The sequence below is a fragment of the Varanus komodoensis genome, unplaced genomic scaffold, assembly GCF_004798865.1.
Source record: "Varanus komodoensis strain SLA01 unplaced genomic scaffold, ASM479886v1 scaffold4, whole genome shotgun sequence".
NCBI classification, from domain to species: domain Eukaryota; kingdom Metazoa; phylum Chordata; class Lepidosauria; order Squamata; family Varanidae; genus Varanus; species Varanus komodoensis.
Genome location: NW_025335941.1, coordinates 59,903,067 through 59,921,668, shown reverse-complemented (window position 1 = coordinate 59,921,668; position 18,602 = coordinate 59,903,067). Strand labels below are relative to the sequence as shown.

At 46.7% G+C, this 18,602-nt stretch overlaps 1 protein-coding gene across 2 annotated transcripts in view; it reads right to left on the bottom strand.

Annotated features, from left to right (window-relative positions):
• SYTL2 (synaptotagmin like 2) overlaps nucleotides 1-18,602 on the bottom strand; it is a 76,675-nt gene that overhangs the window by 40,103 nt on the left and 17,970 nt on the right. For both annotated transcript variants that reach the window (XM_044442417.1, XM_044442416.1), the window contains exon 2: nucleotides 3,343-3,715. In XM_044442417.1, coding sequence (XP_044298352.1) covers nucleotides 3,343-3,443 — 101 coding nt within the window. In that variant the 5' untranslated portion in view covers nucleotides 3,444-3,715. The remainder of the gene's footprint in view (nucleotides 1-3,342; nucleotides 3,716-18,602) is intronic.

Below are 18,602 nucleotides of genomic sequence, written 5' to 3'. Positions count from 1 at the left end.
ACGAGGAATGAGGCACCTTGCGCTTGGGGAAGGCCAAACGTCAGTGACACGTTCGGCATGTGGGCACACGTCTTGGCCATCTACCGTTAGGGCTGGGAAAGACCAATGCCTAAAACCCTTGACACGCTCCAGCACAGATAAACCCAAATTTGCTGGACTGAAGGACTGGCTTTTGGTCTCTGGCTTCTGTCATGTCTGATTGAGGTTGGCATTTCCCTGAAATGTACTATGCCAATGATTATGTCAGCCAATACGGAAGCTCTGCTTGCTGTTTAAACTTTATTTTGGGGGGGGGGAGGGGAGGTCCTACCTGTGATGAACATTAGCTCATCCCCCTTCTGCAGAAATGGATAACAAGGAATTTAAAACCCTGCTGAGATCCAATTAACAACCGAACTGCGATCTCCTGACTTACTCGCTGCACGTCCACTCAACCACAGGAATCCTCCGTCACTAATTCTTGTGTCTAGGAAAACAAGCTTTTGTTCTGGCAGCCCTTCCCTGCAAACCGTCTGACACACACATCCCCGGAGTTCCTCGTTTCTCATAACCAGGGAGAGACTCTTTATGTGTAGTTCTGCACACACACCCAGCGTAATAGTGACTTAACTCATTCAAGTAATGTAAAAGTAAGGGTGGCACACGGGTGCTGCAGTAGCACTGGCAGAACCTTGCGGTGCATGTAGGAGGTCCCAGCTTCAATCCAAGCAGGGCTGGAAAAGAAAGAGGCCTGACTCTCCAGAGAGCCACTGCCAGTCAATGTCAACAGCACTGGCCTGGGTGGACCAGTGGCCTGTCTCAATACAAGGTAGCTTCCTGTATTCCTAACTTGCCACTTGTTTCCTTGTGCAAGGTTACGTACTACACAGCTATGTAATTTATAAACTGAAACAAACCAAGATGTGGATGCCAACAACAAATCCTGGTTTAGTACTGGCTTACATATCTTGACTTGCTTGAATACAATATGTTATACCCAGGTGAGTTTTTACATCTAGCTACCCATGTCTGACAAGTTTGTCTTCTCACAGGAGCAGGATGAGCAAAACAGGACTGAATGACTGCATGCATTAGCAAAAACTCAGGGAGATGTTGGTCTGATAAGCCAGGATTCCTGGCTTAAAGTGTTGCATATATATGCCTTCTAAACTGAAGAATGGAGTATTAGATAATGATTAGATATGGGAGGGCGCAGGGGATCACTAATATTTTTCCTAGCAGGATGTATCTTATTTGTTAAATATTTTTACCCTGTGCTTCAACCAAAGTATCTCCTGGAACAGCTTCCAAAAACCTTTCATAAAACCACTGCAGTGCAAGGCAATGTCAAAAGCCACCCCAGCCTTTTGTTCTGAATAGTTCTGCAAGATTTCAAGAAGACTTCAATCTGCACTAACCCTTGAGCACAAAGGTCTTGCAAACTCTGCAAACTGGGGGGCTTCTGAATGGGACTGTAATGGCCAAAACTTCCACACCTTACAAGAGAACTGAACTTGGAGGAGTTTTCCCAGCCCTTCCTTCTCTCACAGACCACGGGAAGGAGCAGTGCTTCAGATCTGGGGCAAATCAGAAAATGAACAAATAAATGGTCCTCCAGAGGAAGCAAGCTCCTTCCACAGACAGCAGGACTTGGGACTTGACCATCTGCTATTCATGCCTGTGGTGAGGCCTATGAGGAGGACTATACCACGCTGAGGGACACCTCAAGTGTGTCCACAGAGGCTGCTGTAAGCCAGGCACCTCCATCGCATCATCCCCTTTCTCAGCCGGCACACGCAAACAAGCAAGCACAACGCAGAATTGAAAACAAAGAGCACCGCTTGCTATTCTAAGGGCTCCCGCCAAAGAGAAAGGCCTAAAAGACCACATGGTTTTCTCCTTAACGTAAACACAACCGCAGCATTTCAGTTTTACAGACTGCTTGGTGCCAGTGGATAGGATGGTCAAAGTCCCAAGACAGCAGATTTATTTTTATCGTGTGGTGCTATGTGCCAGGGATTCCTACACTGCAATTACTTGGAACCACAAAGCAAACTGAATCCATGTATCTTTCCCTATTTTATCATCCCAAAACCAACCCTGGCCGGCTGTGGAGATTCTGCTACTGTTGGCAAGAAGAATTTATTTTGCAAGAGAGCCAGTGTGGTGTAGTGGTTAAGAGCATGCGACTGGGACTCAGGAGATCTGGGTTCGAGTCCCCGCTCAGTCATGGAGCCAACTGGGTGACTTTGGGCCAGTCACAGACTCTCAGCCCAACCTACCTCACAGGGTTGTTGTTGTGGGGATAAGATGGAGGAGGAGAAATGATGTAAGCTGCCTTGAGCCCTTTGTAGGAAAAAGGCAGGCTATAAATTGAAAAATAAATAAATAAATAAATAAATAAAAATGCTAGGACGGATCAAGCCAAAAGACCTGAAAGGGGGGAGCAGGCATGTGCCTGATACATAATAGGGACCCAAGCAAGCAGGTCATTCCTGTCCAACAGCTCAAAAAAAGAAGAAAAAAGCCAGGTATCCAAGGAACATTTGGCTTAAGATGGAGGCACACAACAGTTTTCCCACAAAGCTCAAGGCATTACGACATGGAGAGCATCATGCATGGGGTCTACACTCATTCTTCCACCCTTCCACTTCACAGCTTTTGCAGCATTTTGCCAGATGCAAAGAGTGGGACCGGATAAAATTCAGAACGCCATGAGTGGCAATTCTGTGTTGTACCACTGGAGAATACATGAAGCAGTTGTCATCATCTTCATCCATGCTTTCATGGACCGCAGCGCTCTTCATCAGAGACTTGGGAGCATTATGGAGAATTTCCAGGTTTCCTTACAGGACACGTGGGGGTGGCGGAGAAAATGGTGAACATGGACAGAAATGAAATGCAGAAAGTGCCAATCCCATTTTAACCACAGTTGCTCCCAGCACAGTCAATACCACGACTACCATGGTCTACATTCAATTTCCTTCTATCTCAGTTTCCAGATCTTCCCCTGACACACCCCATGTACTGTAGATGAACCTGAAATTCCCCACAATCATTCATATCCCTGATGAAGTGGGTTAATATCCATGGCACCTTATGCCATAACAATTTGTTTGCCTTTAAGATGCAAACGTTTCTGCAAATCCTTCCATGCTGACTTTGATGCTACAGAAGTCAAGACTGATATTTCACGGATTGGCCTTGTATGCCATGGCTATCAAATGCATTGGGTGGGGATGGGGAAGGCCCTTTCTCTAGTGGCGATAAAAACCCATAAAATCTGGAAGGGGAGGTGAGTCATTTCCCACCAGCCCTGCACATGCAACCTGCCTGCGGCATGGAATAATTTTCAGTGCTCACCTGACCCTCTCATTTTCAATTCTCTTCAGATCTGCATCCCGCTGGAGCACTTTCAGGATTGCCTCTTGCTCCTCATCCGTGAGGAAGCTTAGGTCGATCATCTTGCTAGTTTCGCGTGTAAGCAAGGAGAAAACAGGGAAGAACAACCTAGGAAGTCTTGACCAAGGTGCTCCAGAGCAAACAGTAGCTAAAAAGATCCTTGCATTTGCTTTTCTTGCCTAAACAAGGAGTTGCACTTCTGCAGCCAAGAGTCTCTCAACAGGGCATGGCATTCCTGGATTGCTCACATCACATGCACGCTAGCGGAGAGCCTGCTTCATGCTTGGACAACTCGCTGGACTGGCACCACACTCCACCTCAATGAGAGCATCACCTGCAGAACAGAAGAGGAGGAGAACATGAAATCCTAGCGTTCTGTCTCAGCCAAGGGAGCAAAACTTCTTGATTGATTGATTGATTGATTGATTAAAAGCTTTTGCATGCCGTCCTATTATACAAGATCTTAGGATGGCTTACAATATTTAAAAAAACAATTAAAACAACAATTTTGCCTATGGAATGCGGTCCCCAGAGAGGTCCCCCTGGTGCCATCGTTATTTGTTTTTCAGCGCTAGGATACGACCTTTTTATTTCAGCAATATTTTAATAAGTTTTAATATTGACTCTTATATGTTTTTAACTGCAGTCAGTGTGGGTCAGTAATTTATTCATGTCATATTTTATGTTATTTCATTTATGTAAGCCGTCCTGAGGCTTTTGCGACAGGATGGCATATAAATATTTTAAATAAATAAACAATAAAACAGAACAAAACAATAAATCACAAAACAAACAGAGCGACTAAACTTAAAAGCTGTTAAATTTTAAAATACTGTTTAAATAAAAAGGTTTTGGCCTGGCACCGTAAAGAGTATAAACTTGGCGCCAGACGTACTTCTCTGGGGAGTACATTCCAGAGTTTGGGAGCCACAGCAGAGAAGGCCCTACTCCGAGATGATGACTTTTTACCTGTCTTAGAGAGGGTTCCTGGAGTAGGGCTTCTCCCATAGATCTTAAGGGGCGTGAGGGCATATAAGGAAGGAGATGTTCCTTCAGGTATCCTGGTCCCAAGCCGTTTCGGGCTTTATAGGTCAAAACCAGCACCATGAATTGATGATGGCGATGCAAGGAGAATGAAAACTTAATCACAAGATTGTATAAATGTGCCAGGAATGATCTGCCACTTTGAAACATCTCTTCACATCAAAGCTGATTTAGAAATCAATTGATCTGACTTCCAGAAGGACAAGGGAGAGAATCAAATGCTCTGAACTTTGATTCTCTTCTGGAATGGGCTGACATCTTAGATTTTTAGTTGTCTGGACTGAAGGTTTCTTACTATTCCTGGTGTTTATTAAAAATAAAATCAATCAACATTGACAACAATGATCATCCAGTGATCATCCAGACAGTACTAACATCTAAGACACAAAGGCATGATTCATGGCGTGACTGCAACTACATTACAAGGGATTTGGTATTGATCTTCAGAAATCCTTTCAAGGCCTTTGTTTTCATGCAGACTTTCCCTGACAAAAACCAGTGACTATTTGAGTACGTTCTCAATTATTATACTTTTTTTGTTATTTGGATAACTTGCTTTGAGAGCTTATGAGAATGCAGCATATACATTTAATTAATCAATTAAAACCAAGGACACTGTAATATTTTAATATTTTTGCAGTTTTATTCTTGTATTTTCAAAATAAGGCACTTTTCCTCTTTCAAGACACCCAATAAATGTTTGAAATAAATATTCTACTGACCCTGTTAGTACATAACAGCATCTTATCATGGGTTAATCAACCCAAAATGTGTCATGGTGCATGCCATCTCTGTTTTGCATATGCAATGTTTAATCAAGTGTTGCTCCATGACATCTGAATCCAGCACTATGGGTTCATCATGGCTCGAATGGTTTGTTCTTAGCTTGACTGTGGGTTGTTTAACTCACAATTAACCAATGATGCTTGGGTTCGGATGTCAGGGCACAACCTCCAATCAGGCCAATCAGAGCCTGCAAATGCAACATGAAGGTGAATTGGGATTTGCTGACCATCTTGTGTGAACAGCCGCATTCTCCACTTTTTGAAAGTATCATCCATACGTCAGTGTGGTCCCTAAATCTCAGCATACACCATTATCAAACCTTCACATTATTCTTTCACTTATATTGCATACTTCCTCCCAGTAGCTTGAATGGTACATGTGGGGTTTTCACCCTTTTTTCTCCATGGTCATCCATTCATTCTTTCTTACATTTCTATACCATCCAATAGCCAAAGCTCTCTAGGTAGGCCACAACAATTTAAGAAAACAGCATAAAAATGCACTATAAAACTGTAAACTTTTAAAACTACAGCATAAAATAAAAGTAAAACCCAGAGTAAAACCCAGCAGCAATATAATAAAAAGATTTAAAATACAGTAAAAAATTTAAAACAACAAAGACTGAAACTAACCTCCCTGGGAAAATGACCTGCAAATAGGTGGGAAAATAAACGACTTTCACCCAAGTGAAGGTCCAAATTACAACCCTCTCTCTGTGTCAACCTATTTCAAGAGGATGTGGAGCAAATGCCCAAGCGATGCCACCCCAGGCTCCTTAAAATGAAGAAGCAGGCTTGGTGTGACACGCTAAAAGAAGCAGAGTGTCGTTCTCCTTCAGCACCCAGGAGAAAAGCTTTTGCTTTTAATAGTTTCATGGGAACCTCTTTCTTCGACCAAAGACAGCAAACCTTTGAAAGACAGGAAGTCAGAAGCAGCATATCACATATAAAAATGCACATAACCAACCACAGCAAACAAGCGGTGCTCGCCTTGATAACACACCACATCCTTGTTAGGCTCTGCAGGGTCAGGTTAACTTCGCAGTTGTGTGAACAACGATCGGACAAGACAATCGTGGAGTGAAGCCACTCTCACAGGCATGCGTCATTCAGAAGGGCTGGTTTGGCATCTCTGCCAGCCACCCCACCCTGTGCCAACCAAATCTGCAGCTCCTCCAGCGACTGCCTCTCTCCAGGGCACAGCCTACATTACCGCACACCTACACCACCTTCTGACTTTCGAATACTTACATTGCAAGTTGCCTTGCACCAAGCCAGACCACTGGCGGTTTTGCTCGTTTTCTCAGCCCAGCTGCTGCAGACGGAACCCAGAACCCTTTGCATGCAGAGCATACGGTCTTACGCTGACCCGCAACTAACTCCGCCCTCACAACAAACTGTAGAAAGCCTACCTACCACACAGGGGTGCTGCTGTGTACCTGAAAGATTCAGGCCCTGATTGGCTAGGCTAGGAAAAAACCTCTCCTGCTAGCAGCCACGGAGACAGAGGGCCCTGGGAAATAAGCCTCCGGGCTGTGAGGAAAGAACCAGGGGCCAGAGCACTTGAGTACAAGGCCCCTATGAACTTCTGCCTGCTTCACAGCATCAGGTGTGATGGGCAGCTGCAAGGCAAGGAGCTCTGGCTCCTTCCCACCCATCACCACCGACTATGCAGCCCACACAATGCCCTGGGAAGGGGCCAGCAGGCGACCTAGCACTCTTCTGCAGCCAGGGATGCGTGGCTGGAGTGAGGCGGGTGTGGCCAAGCGGAAGCACCCTTCCAGCTGAGGATGGCAGTGGCTCCCAGATTTCTGCCTTGGGGCCCACGGCCTGCAGTGCCCCTTAAGCACATGGCGGACTCAGTGGCAGGACACGGACCCGTGGGCTCTGTCACCAGCCTCTCCACAGGAGTGGAGGCAGCTCTCTCCCTGAGCCCTTGGAATTTGCCTGCCAGGCACAGCAGATGAATTTATGGTTGGACTCAGTAAAAGGCGGTCTGATATGTCTGCGTGTTGTCCTGATCAAAGGCTGCATCACATTTTCAGGTGTGCATGGAAATGTTTTGACATAACCTGGAAAGGCATAAGGGATAAACACCCAGCAGGGTCTTCAGAGATGCACATCAAACACACACACTAGTCTAGAGGCATCAAGACGCTGTCGGGCAGGCTTGGGACTTTGCCTCAGGATTGTTGGTTACTCCTGCAATTCAGCAGCCCTCAGGATTTCGGCCTGAATGACTCGCAGTTCTGCTCAGCAGAGAAAATGCTACATGGCAAAAATTAGGGCAGGAAACTTCCCAAGGCCTTGAGCAGTAGCTATCACTGAGTAAAGATGCAATCCGCCACAAATTTGGACCAAAAAAAGGCCTGCAACTCCCACTTTGGAGAAGAAATAGGAACAAACAGTGGGAAGTCGTTAGACCCTGGGGAACTAATGCTAGCTAGACGATTTTGCCTTGCTCAGACAAATGGTCTGAACACAGCCTAAGCCAGCTTCATATAGTTGTAAACTGGAGCCAAAAACAATTAGGATATTTGTTGCAACCATTTAAAGCCATTAAACCCTGAACCACTTGTGGGTCCTAGATCAAATCAAGTCAGCACCTGCCCTGAAACACACATGACAAAACTGAGGCTGACGTACTTTGGGCACATCATGAGAAGGCAAGACTCCATGAAGAAGACAATTATGCTAGGGAAAGTCAAAGACAGAAGAAGAGGAAGACCAATTATGAAATGATTGACTCCATAGGCATGGTAGGCATGTCATGAGCGGAGCCAGCTGGAGCTGGGGGTCAGACTAGATAGCCCAGGAAAGCCCTTCTGACTTACTCTGTTTCTATGTTACTGTAAAAGAAGGCACAGCTTTGAACTTATGGGAGCTGAGCAGGGCTTTCAAGGAGACGGTGTTTCGGAGGGCATCCATTAACAGGGTTGCCTAAGTCAGTGATGACTTGATGCCACATAACAATCACAACAAGGTTCTTAAGAAACCTTCCTTCCAACCTTCTTCAACTGATACAATGGCTATTGAAAACAGTAATGAAAAGTTAATTCTTATGTCCCACTAGAAGTAGAGAGAATTAAGATTTCAAGAGTAGCCTTGGCTTTTTCAGTAGAACATAACCATTCTGTTTGTGCAAGGCCATGCCTATAAGGTGATATCGCTGCAGAAATGCTTGGATCGTTTGTTGCTCTGAGCTCACTGGAAGCATTGTAAGATAGAAGACTAACAGTCTGGGATTTTAACATTGCACATCACCTTGGGTTCTTTCAGGCAACAAGGCAGCTTCTGCTTAAAAATACATATTCCTACAACACCAGTATGCAGGATGCATGGGAGAAGAACATCACCCAAACACAAGTCCCTGCCTCAGAGAGCCTGCCATCCAAAATTTCAACAGTGGAAGATGGAGGTAGGAAAGAAGATCAAGCCGGGAAAGCTACAGATGATCGTGCCCAGTTGTGGTGGCACATTCATGGCCTTTGTTTTAGTTAAGAATAAGGGCTGCTCTAAGATTTTACGGAAGTGGGGTCCGAAGAAAGAGTGTGGCTATATGCCACCTCTGGTTTCAGAGGCAGTGTGTCTGTGAACACCAGTTGCTGGGGAGCATGGGTTGGTGGAATGCTGATACACTCCTGTCTAGCTCGTGGGATCCTGTGGGCAGCTGCCTGGCTCTGTGTGAACAGATTAAACTCTTGGCCTGATCCGGCAGGGCTCTTCCTAGGACAAGAAAATTCCTTGCAGCAGCTTAGAAGTCACAGAACCTGTTGAAATGAGCTATCAAGTAAGCCATCGACTGTGTTGCAATCCACTGAAGATTTACAGCTATGCTGTGGCACAACTCCCATCGATTCCCAGAAGTCTGAACCCAGGCAGTTTCCCAGAAAGGGCCTTTGTGCTACCTGCAACCACTTTATGCCAATATGGAGCCCCTCAAGGTGGCGGATCCCAAGGAATCTGGCTCCCTGCACTACGGAAGTGGATCCCGAGGCATGCCATGAAATTATGAGCGTGTGCAAGAGAGAAGGCAGGAGGTGCGACGTATGTGTTTGGGTGTGAGAGAGCACACATGCAGAAAAGCTGCTCGATGTGTGTGAGCGCTTACACTGGTGTGTAAATAGGTATATGGAAGGGTGCACATGAATGGTGTGAGTAAACAGAGTGCGTGCACTTTGGAGAAAGAGTGGATGAGGCTGCAGCAGCGAGCCGCAACATCCGTGCTCTTGAAAAACCCTGGAAAGAAAATCAGAGCAACACTGGGGGGAGGGGGCAAATTCCAGCAGTGCATAATTGCCTTTGAAGCAACATAAACGAGCTGGAAACCCATCCTATCCCTTCCTGGCTGCCAGGCTTTTGGCAAGAACACAACTATACTGGACAACCAACGCTGGCTAACAGGAAAGCAAAAATATTAACACACCATCCTGCCGGCCAGACAGATCAGCCGCTCTAAAACAAATGCAAAAAGCAGCAAAATTCCCTTGGCCAATTAATCCAGCCCCAATTTCTAAAACAGCAGTGGAAATCGATTTATTACACATGCTTGGAGTTGCCTGCAGATGAGTAACCTAACTGTGTGTGAACATGCTAATTACTGCAAAACCTGCTTCCCAGGCAGTAATTCTTGATGGAAAGGAATCTCAACATTCCAAAAAGGTCTAAACACGATTTGGGCAATCCTGAAAAGAGCTCTGAAAAGTCACGCCTGGGCTACTACATGGGGAGGGAGCAGGTACACCTGCTTTGCCTGGTTTGCCCTTTGAGTTCGTGGAGGATGAGCCAGTTGAACGAAAATGCTTCAAATACCCCACGGAAAGCCACATTTCAGAGTAACAAGACCCAGGGCAGCTGTTGCTAGAGCTGCCACATGCTCCCACAAGTTCCAGATAGCATCTAGATTCTAGCCCAAAGGCAGGGCTCATAAATGATATCGCAGAACTAACAGGGCCCAAGTTTATCACGTAACATACAGATTAGTCAAGGAGTTAAAGAGTCTGTCATGCTCACATGGCTTTTTCTTTTTTTTGTTCTGTTCCTCCCAGCTAATCATTTTACACGCATGACTTAACATTCAAGCAGGGTTCAGACCGGGGGAAAAGAATCTGCCACCATCGTTACTAAAATATTTCGTATCAGTTTAGGACAGAAGGTGCACACACATGTATGGGATTCCTTGAAGACACAGACCCCATGTAGTCATTTAAACATACGGTAGTACTTGGCTCACTAACTTTGGGCCAGTCACAGACTCTCAGCCCAACCCACCTCACAGGGTTGTTGTTGTGGGGATAAGATGGAGGAGGAGATGTAAGCTGCCTTGAGCCCTTTGCAGGAAAAAGGCAGGATTAAATAAATAAATAAATAAATAAATACCCATTCCAGGACTCTGGTCGTGACCCAAATTGGTCGTGAGCCGAGTCAAATTTCCCCATAAGGGTCAATGTAAATAAGGTTAATCCGTTCTGCAACCATTTTTTTTAATCAGAAAAATGTGAAGCAAAATGACAAAGAACAACAAAGATCGCGGCCATCTCCCCGTACCCCCAGCGATCGTGCGGTGGAGGGAGACAGGCGCAATCACAGGTACGCTCTGGGGGAAGACGGGCGCTGGGGGGAGGCGGGCGCGGGTGCTCTCAGGCAGGGAACACGGGTGCAATCGCAGCCATCTCCCCCCACAGCTCGACCGCGATCGATCGCGCCTGTGCAGGGAAGGTGGGCACGTTCACGATCATCACCCGATGCAGAGTTCATGACCTGCGGCAAAATTTTTATGAAATTTCTGTTTGTGCCCCGATTTGGTTGTGAACTCAGGCATTCGTGAGCCGAGGCGCCACTGTATACTTTTTCTACCCATCCAGCTGCTTAATTTCACTATGGAACAAGGGGAACTCCACCAAAAAGCAGACCTGCTTTGCACAACACAAAGTGTAGATACAATCCTGGCTCAGAGAATCGGCCTTCTGTGGCAGATACAGCTGTCAACCATCCAGAAAAGTTGCCCGATAGGCTTGTCCAACTTTGGATCAGTTGCCACCAAATGATTATGAAGGTGGAGCTTTGCACTAGTAGTTGAAAGCGTATTTTTGAGCAAGTGCGTGTGTCAGTTTGCACTCACATGTGCTCAGTTAACTTTCTTGAAAGATTCTGTGCAACTGGAGAAACCGGCTGATAAATTTAACACCAACGAAGTCTACAGAAACAAAGAACTCAACATACATCAAACTGCTGGGGTTCACTCATCATGCCTGAAACTCATAGAAATGAGTGATTGTTTTAAACCCTAACTCAAAATTAGAAGGAACCCTTCCCAAAGCAATCTCTCTTCCAGTGGGAAGTATTAGCTCAAACCCTGTTGCCATCTTCTGACTATAAGCCACAGAACTGACGGCCTACCTAGTTTGTGGTTCCAGTGATGGAATGTCGTTCCTCTCACGCTGAACTGTGGCCTTCTAATAAAACATGGCTAAAGGATGCTCCGTGCGAAAATACTGTGCTGTGTCTTCATGCACACAAATACTATGGCACGAGGTAGACAACTAGGGGTCCTGCCAGTAGTCCGGACTATGCTTCCCCACCCATGCTACCTGGGGCTTATGGGAATTCTCATCCCAATCATTTGGAAAGTGCCAGCTAGAGTTGGTGCTAGGAAATACACGAATACGAAGTGGGTGAAAAGTTCTTCCATGGGATGTGTAGCAAGGCCCCCTGGACAAAGGAAGGCTAGGAAAACCAGAGGAAGGCTTGGGAACAGCTCAGCAGAACAATGCCCGTCTCCATCACACCTACATCCAAGCCCACTGTCTCCAGACTGGCTCCAGAGACTGCTAAGAACATCCATTATCTCTACCGACATATCCTAGGTTTTGAAAATCAGTAGTTGGCAACCTCAGTAGCACACTTAGTTTAAAAAAAAACCAATAAACCCTTAAATCATTGAAAAGGTAAAGCAGTATTTCTATTACTCTCTTGCAGACAAAGTGTTTCCCAAGCAGCCCTGTTACACTCCAGCAAATGTAAGCTACACTTTCAGTTGACTCCAGAAACAGCAGAAAACAGTCATATGACAATGAGCTAACACATAACCGAACGGAGCAGCAACCTTAGATAACATCAGGGGATTACGAATATGACTTGCGAGCAAGTCAGAAAGCCAAGTTTGGGTCCGCAGACATTTAATAAGCATTTTGCTGGAAGCTTTTGGTGGGATGTTGACATCAGCAGTCCATGGGCGCCCGAGAGCCCAAGTAATCCGGCCTAAAAACCTCAGCAGAAATCCACATTGCAAGGGATTTTCAGATTGCTGGCTTTACGAGAGCATTGAGGGCAAAAGCTAGCAAGAAGAAATGACGGAAAGCCAGACACTGACAGTGCCAGAAACCCCTGCCACACCAACACCTGCAGGAGTTGCTAATTTGTTTGATTGCTTGTTTGAGGTTTTTATAAACCATTCAATTAGCAGAAGTTCTCAGAATGGTGTACAAAAATGTTAAATCTCTCTAAGAACACACATACACTGATGTCAACAAGGCAATTAACATCATAACCAGCAATAATGATAGTAATAATAATATACAGTACAAAGGTGGAACCAATTAACAAGGTGCCAATCACCATATCGATAAAAGTCAAAGTAAAATTGAATAACAGTGTGCAACCATTCAAATGCCAGGAAAATAAAAAGGTTTGACTTGGTGCCACAATATACAGAGAGTCGGTGCCAGGCTCGCCTCCCTGAAAAGCTGGTTTCTAAGTGGGGTGCCACAGCTGAGAAGGCCCTTCTCCTTGTGGACGCCTTCTTTAGTGCTTTTAAAGGTGGGACTTGAAGACAGACCTCTGCAGATGACCTTAGGGTCCAATTAGGTGCGTATGAGAGGAGACATTGTTTTAGATATCCGGACCCTAAGCTGTTTAGGGCTTCATACATCAGAGCGAGCACCATGAAGCAGGCCTGGACTTCAACTGGCAACCAGTGTAACCAATGCAGAACCGGGCTTATGTGGTCACCTCCCATCCCCGTCAACGGACAGGCAGCCCTATTCTGTGCCAAGTCAAGTTTCCAGACCGTTTCCCTAGGCTTTGGACTGCAGCTGCCATCTGCTTGCACCACTGGCTGTGCTGCCTGGGAACAATGGGGACCACTGTCCAAGGATGCTCTGCAGAGCCGTAACTTTTCCAGCCCTGTACACTACAGGATCCGACCTCGGGCAAGTACACATGATCAGAGCTGCGGAACACAAGGCTCAGATGAGCCCAACTGTTCTTAGAGTCTAAGAGTGCATAGATCAGAGGCAGAGTTTAAAACTGTTTATTCAGAAGAAGAATATCAATGATCCTGGTCTGATACTCAACATCTCTAATTAAAAGGATCTTGGGTGGAAAGTATTTTTGAATGCTTCCTTAGAAAGATGCTGCCAGTCAATCCAAGCAGGACACAGCAGCCCATAATCCTTGACCACTGACCACACTGGCTGGGACTGATGCGACTTGTAGTCTAAAACCTCAGGAGGGAACTAGATTGTCTAACTCCGCACTGACCAGCTGCGCTGGTCTGTCCTCCCGACAGCCTGTTCGATTCTGGGTTCACAAAAGTCAAAGCTACTACAGGGGCAGCCTGCTCAGTGGTGGCTCCGCAGTTATAGCAAGCACGGCACAAAGAAACCTGCCTGGTGCCGATACAGCGCTCTTTCCATCACCAAGCGAAGGCTTCTTTGTCCTCCCAGGCCTTTTAAACCTTTGCTGTTTTAACCCCTGCTTACAGCTGATGGCTCTACCTCTTCTTTTCCTGACCAGTTCCAGTTCCTCATTAAAAAAAAAGCAACAACAAAAACATATTTTGGGGGGCTGGCTTTGTACTTATTTTTATCGCATTGGTTTCACTGCTGTGGTCAGTTTTTCACCTTGCAGTGGTATTTTAATTGCATGCCACCTAGAGAGCTTGTGGCCTAGAAATGGCTTGAACGCCAACACATTACCTGGAGTGAACGGAAGGGCAGGAGAGCTGAATGAGCTGAAGGAAACCACACAAGTTCTGCAAAAGCCGGCAGTGTTGCGGAAGGTGCAACTAGCAAGAAACGTGGCTTTCCATCTTCCGTGGAGAGCCAGGAAGCCAAGGAGGCATCCGAAGAGGGTGCAAGGCAAGGCATAGGCCAGGATCTCCCATCACACAACATGACAGTGTGAACCAGTGGGGCTGATGCTGGCAGTCTTTATATTTGCCTTTGGCCTGGCCCACCACTGGAATGTCTGGGCTAAGTGTTGGGTAAATGCGCACCCTCCAAAGCACCCTGGTTTGGGCACACTGCTGCAAAGACTAGCTTTGATTTAAAGATCCGGCTCCGTGGTCTTCCACATGGAGTCTTTTAATTAATAACGTGACAAACATGGTAGAGCACTGGAAACACACAGGCTGTTTCTAAAGCCTAAATTATTATACTTTTCCAGACCCTGTAATTTAGAAGGCAGTCGATCAAGATTTCTCATGGCCTGACCCAAGTTCACAGTGGTCTGAGCAACACTTTCTGAGGGGAGAAAATTATTGCAGAGCAAGCTACAGATGCTTGCCATCTGTAATTTCACATCTTCCGTGTTCCTAGAAGTTGTACGCAAAGCCTTAATTATATGCAGTTAAAGCATGCAAACCTGCCTCGGCCAGCCCACGGTATGTTCCTCAGTGCAGCCCTCTCGAGACTAAGTTGCTCACGCCCAGCCCAGTTAGGCTGATGGTCTAGGCTTTAAAAATAAGCCATAGGTCAAGCCCAAATGTTATCAAGGTGTGGCGAAGTGCAGGTTTACTCATCAGGAAAAAAAGAAGTGCATTTCTGCAGCGAGAAAGAGAGCTAGAGGTACCGAAAAGTGCAACACAGCTTCCTTGGTTTTGAATACAGAGCCCGTGCTATGAATGAATGCATGTGTTCCACTACTGTTGGGAAACCAGTGTGGCGTAGTGGTACTGGGACTCAGGAGATCCAGGTTCTAGTTCCCACTCAGCCATGGGTCACTTTGGGCCAGTTATGGACTCTCATCATTAGAGGGTTGTGAGGACAGTATGGAGTAAGCTACCTTGGGTTCCCTGCAAGAGGAAAACGCTTGCACGGTGTTCAGACCATCTGTCTGTTCTCCAGTTGTTCTGGCCGACAGCCTCCATTCCCCCACCAAGCTTACCAATGGTGAGAAAGGGGAAGGTTTGTCCAAACTATCTAGAGCAGGGGTCTCAAACTCAACTGACCTGGGGGCCGCTGGAAGTAGAGTCTGGGTAAAGCTGGGCCGCAGCAAGGATTCCACCAGTGCGGTGGTGGTGGGCCGCTCATCCAGAGGCCGGCCCAGGTGCCGCCGGCGCTTTGCAGGCTGCAGGGCCCCTCCCCGTGGCTCGCCCGTCCCGGCAACTGGCCCGCGGGCCGTGAGTTTGAGACCCCTGATCTAGAGGGCCACACGTTGCCCACTCCTGCTTTAGGGAGAGCCCCCGGGGTGAGAGGAAACCAAAGACTTTCCCTAAAGCCATATGTGGTTAGGGGGAAAGCATACAGCCATTTGCAAAGCCCAGAGGCCTGGCTAGAGACCCCACACAGCTGGGACTGGGACCCCGGCTTTGAAGTCTCCCAGCCCAACATTAGCCATTCTAGGACAGCAGCAGGTGGGCCGTGCATCAGGGCCGGCAATCGTGCGACCACTGTGAGGGTTCTGCAATCTCATGCAAAGGCCGGTAACTACTGCTGCAGGCAATCTTTTTAAAAGGTCGTAATAAAGCGTGACAGAGTGGTGTGCAAGGCCTGGATCGAGGCACCACGATGCAGTGGTTCCTCGTATGCGCACATCCACAGACTGGAAGCCCAAACTAAGAGGTGACGCAGTGGGGATACAGCCCCATTCAGTGTGCTTGTGGCAATGCATGACAGGCAAGAGGGGAGCAGACAGGTTGACTTCATCCCCTCCACTCACAGGATATAAAAGGTTGCCATATACAGCATCGGAGCACTGGGGTCCCTCTAGCCCTGTACCGCTGTCAATGAACAGCATCTGCTCTCCTGCGTTTTGGGGAGGGATTCTTCCCAGCCCAACCTGGAGATACAGAAAATCGAATCTGGGACCTTCTGCGTGCAAAGCTGGTGCTGCACCAACAAGTGCCAAATCCCAGTCAATTCCCCTGGACATATAATTAGGGCGAGTGCAGTCATATTCTTGCAGCCTCGGCTTCTGAACTGGCCCCGTCTGCTTGGGAAGTTAATACACAGCTCTGGGTACTCACTTGGCTCTTACCTCTGCACTTGGCTCTGCACAGTTCCTCATCTCGTTAGGACACATTCAGTTTGACCCTACTAGAGAAAACTCGCTTCCCGAAATGACCCAGCCCAAGCCATTTAAGGCTTTGCGGGTCAAAAGCAGTCCTCCTAAACTGGTACCTTTAGCTTCCATCTAAGACAAGCAACTTGATGTGAAGTGTAAGAAAACTCTCCACTCGCCAGGCCTCCACCCACACCTGCAGCCAGAGAGATTACGCTGGAAGAATCAGGAAAATTTGCTCCATATTTGCCCAAGCATTCCCAAGAGATGCAAGTCAGAAGATGGGATATGGGGAAGAGAGTTCTTTGTTATGGGGAAGAGACAGGAAAAGAAACACAGGAAACCTACTTCCCCACACTCGTTTTTGTGTTTCTCTCCTATGCATCAACTTTATTCATTATTATTATTTTTTGTATAATGATTGCATAAAAGCAGAAGTTGCCAGAGAGGAAAGTCAACATGCTTCTCATCAAAAGGCACTGTGTATCTATTCTCTCTTTTGCTCCTTATCAGATACTTTTGCGGAAAGAGAAAATACACAGAAAGGGTGGACTACCTGAGGGTTACCAATGGAAGATGTTGTCTGGGCCTACATACAGCAGAGAAGTAGCAAAACAAACTTTGCCTGAAAATACTCTGAAAGTCCCGTCAGAGGAATGCTTAGAAAGGGAAGAGGGAACCAGGAGAGAGAGCAATCCTAAACCTGCTTAGTAAGGAATAAAATCCACTCAACTCTGCAGGAAGCTTCTGAATAAGCATGAAGAACTGTTGCTAATATGCCATTAAGTAACCTCGGACTTATGCTGAACTAGGAATGAACCCCCGTAAACGATTCTGTCCTTGACAGCTCTCGTAAACCAAGGTGGCGACTTCCTTTATGGAATTATCTCCTAGTTGGTGGTCATCTTCTGCCTTTCCCTAGCATGACTAGCTTCTCCAATGAGTCTTGCCTTCTCATGATGGGCCTGAAGTACACCAGCTTTAACTGCATCATCTTTGCTTCCAGAGCAAGCTCTGGCTTGATGTGACCTAGGACCCACTTGTTCGTCTTTCTGCCCATCCAGGGTATTCACAAACCTCTCCTCCAACAACATGTTTCAAATGCCTCCACTTTCATCCTGAAGTTTAATTTTGCATGGTAAGAATTGAGAGTTTGGCAGAAGGCCACAGATGCGTCATTTTGGCATGACTACGAATACGGCTTAATGCGCCAAAGTTGCCATTGGAAGGGATTGTATACACTAGGAGGAATGCTGTGCCTGGCCACCCAGGAAAGGCACGACATCTGATTTCACATCCGGAAGCACAAGCAAAGGCATTCCTTCCTAAAGGAGAGTCGCGTCTCACGTACAGCCTTTGCCAAAGGCTTGGGACAGTTAAATGTGCCCTGGCTTTGAAAGAATCTTTGAGGTTGACTGCCACATGGCCTCTGAGTTACACAGATAAAGGGGCAGGAAATACTGACTTGTGATGATAGATCTCTCTCTCCCTCAATCTCTCTCTGAAATATGATAGGCCTATCATTCAGGATGGAGGCAGTAATTCTACTTTGCATCTCCCAGTGCCCTCCCTTCTCACAAAGCAACTTTAACACAGCCTCTCAGATAAGCGTAGACTTTCTGCTTGTACCCCAGAACCGTACGGTCCGCAATTTACATTTGCATCAGGACTTCCTTAGGATTCTTCAAAGATGTCATTCCTCAACCAGTTCTCTCTCTAGAATCAGACTCTTCCCATCTGCTTCAATTCATCACTGCAGAATTCATGTGCAGGTGTTGTTGTTATTCGCGAAGTCGTGTCCGACCCATCACGGCCCCATGGACAACATTCCTCCAGGCCTTCCTGTCCTCCACCATCCCCTGGAGTCCACTCAAGCTCACACAAACTGCTTCAGTGACTGCATCTAGCCACCTCATCCTCTGCCGTCCCCTTCTTCTTTTGCCCTCAATTGTTCCCAGCATCAGGCTCTTCTCCAGGGAGTCCTTCCTTCTCATTAGGTGGCCAAAGTATTTGAGTTTCATCTTCAGGATCTGGACTTCTAAAGAGCAGTCAGGGTTGATCTCCTCTAGGACTGACTGGTTGGATCGCCTTGCGGTCCAAGGGACTCGC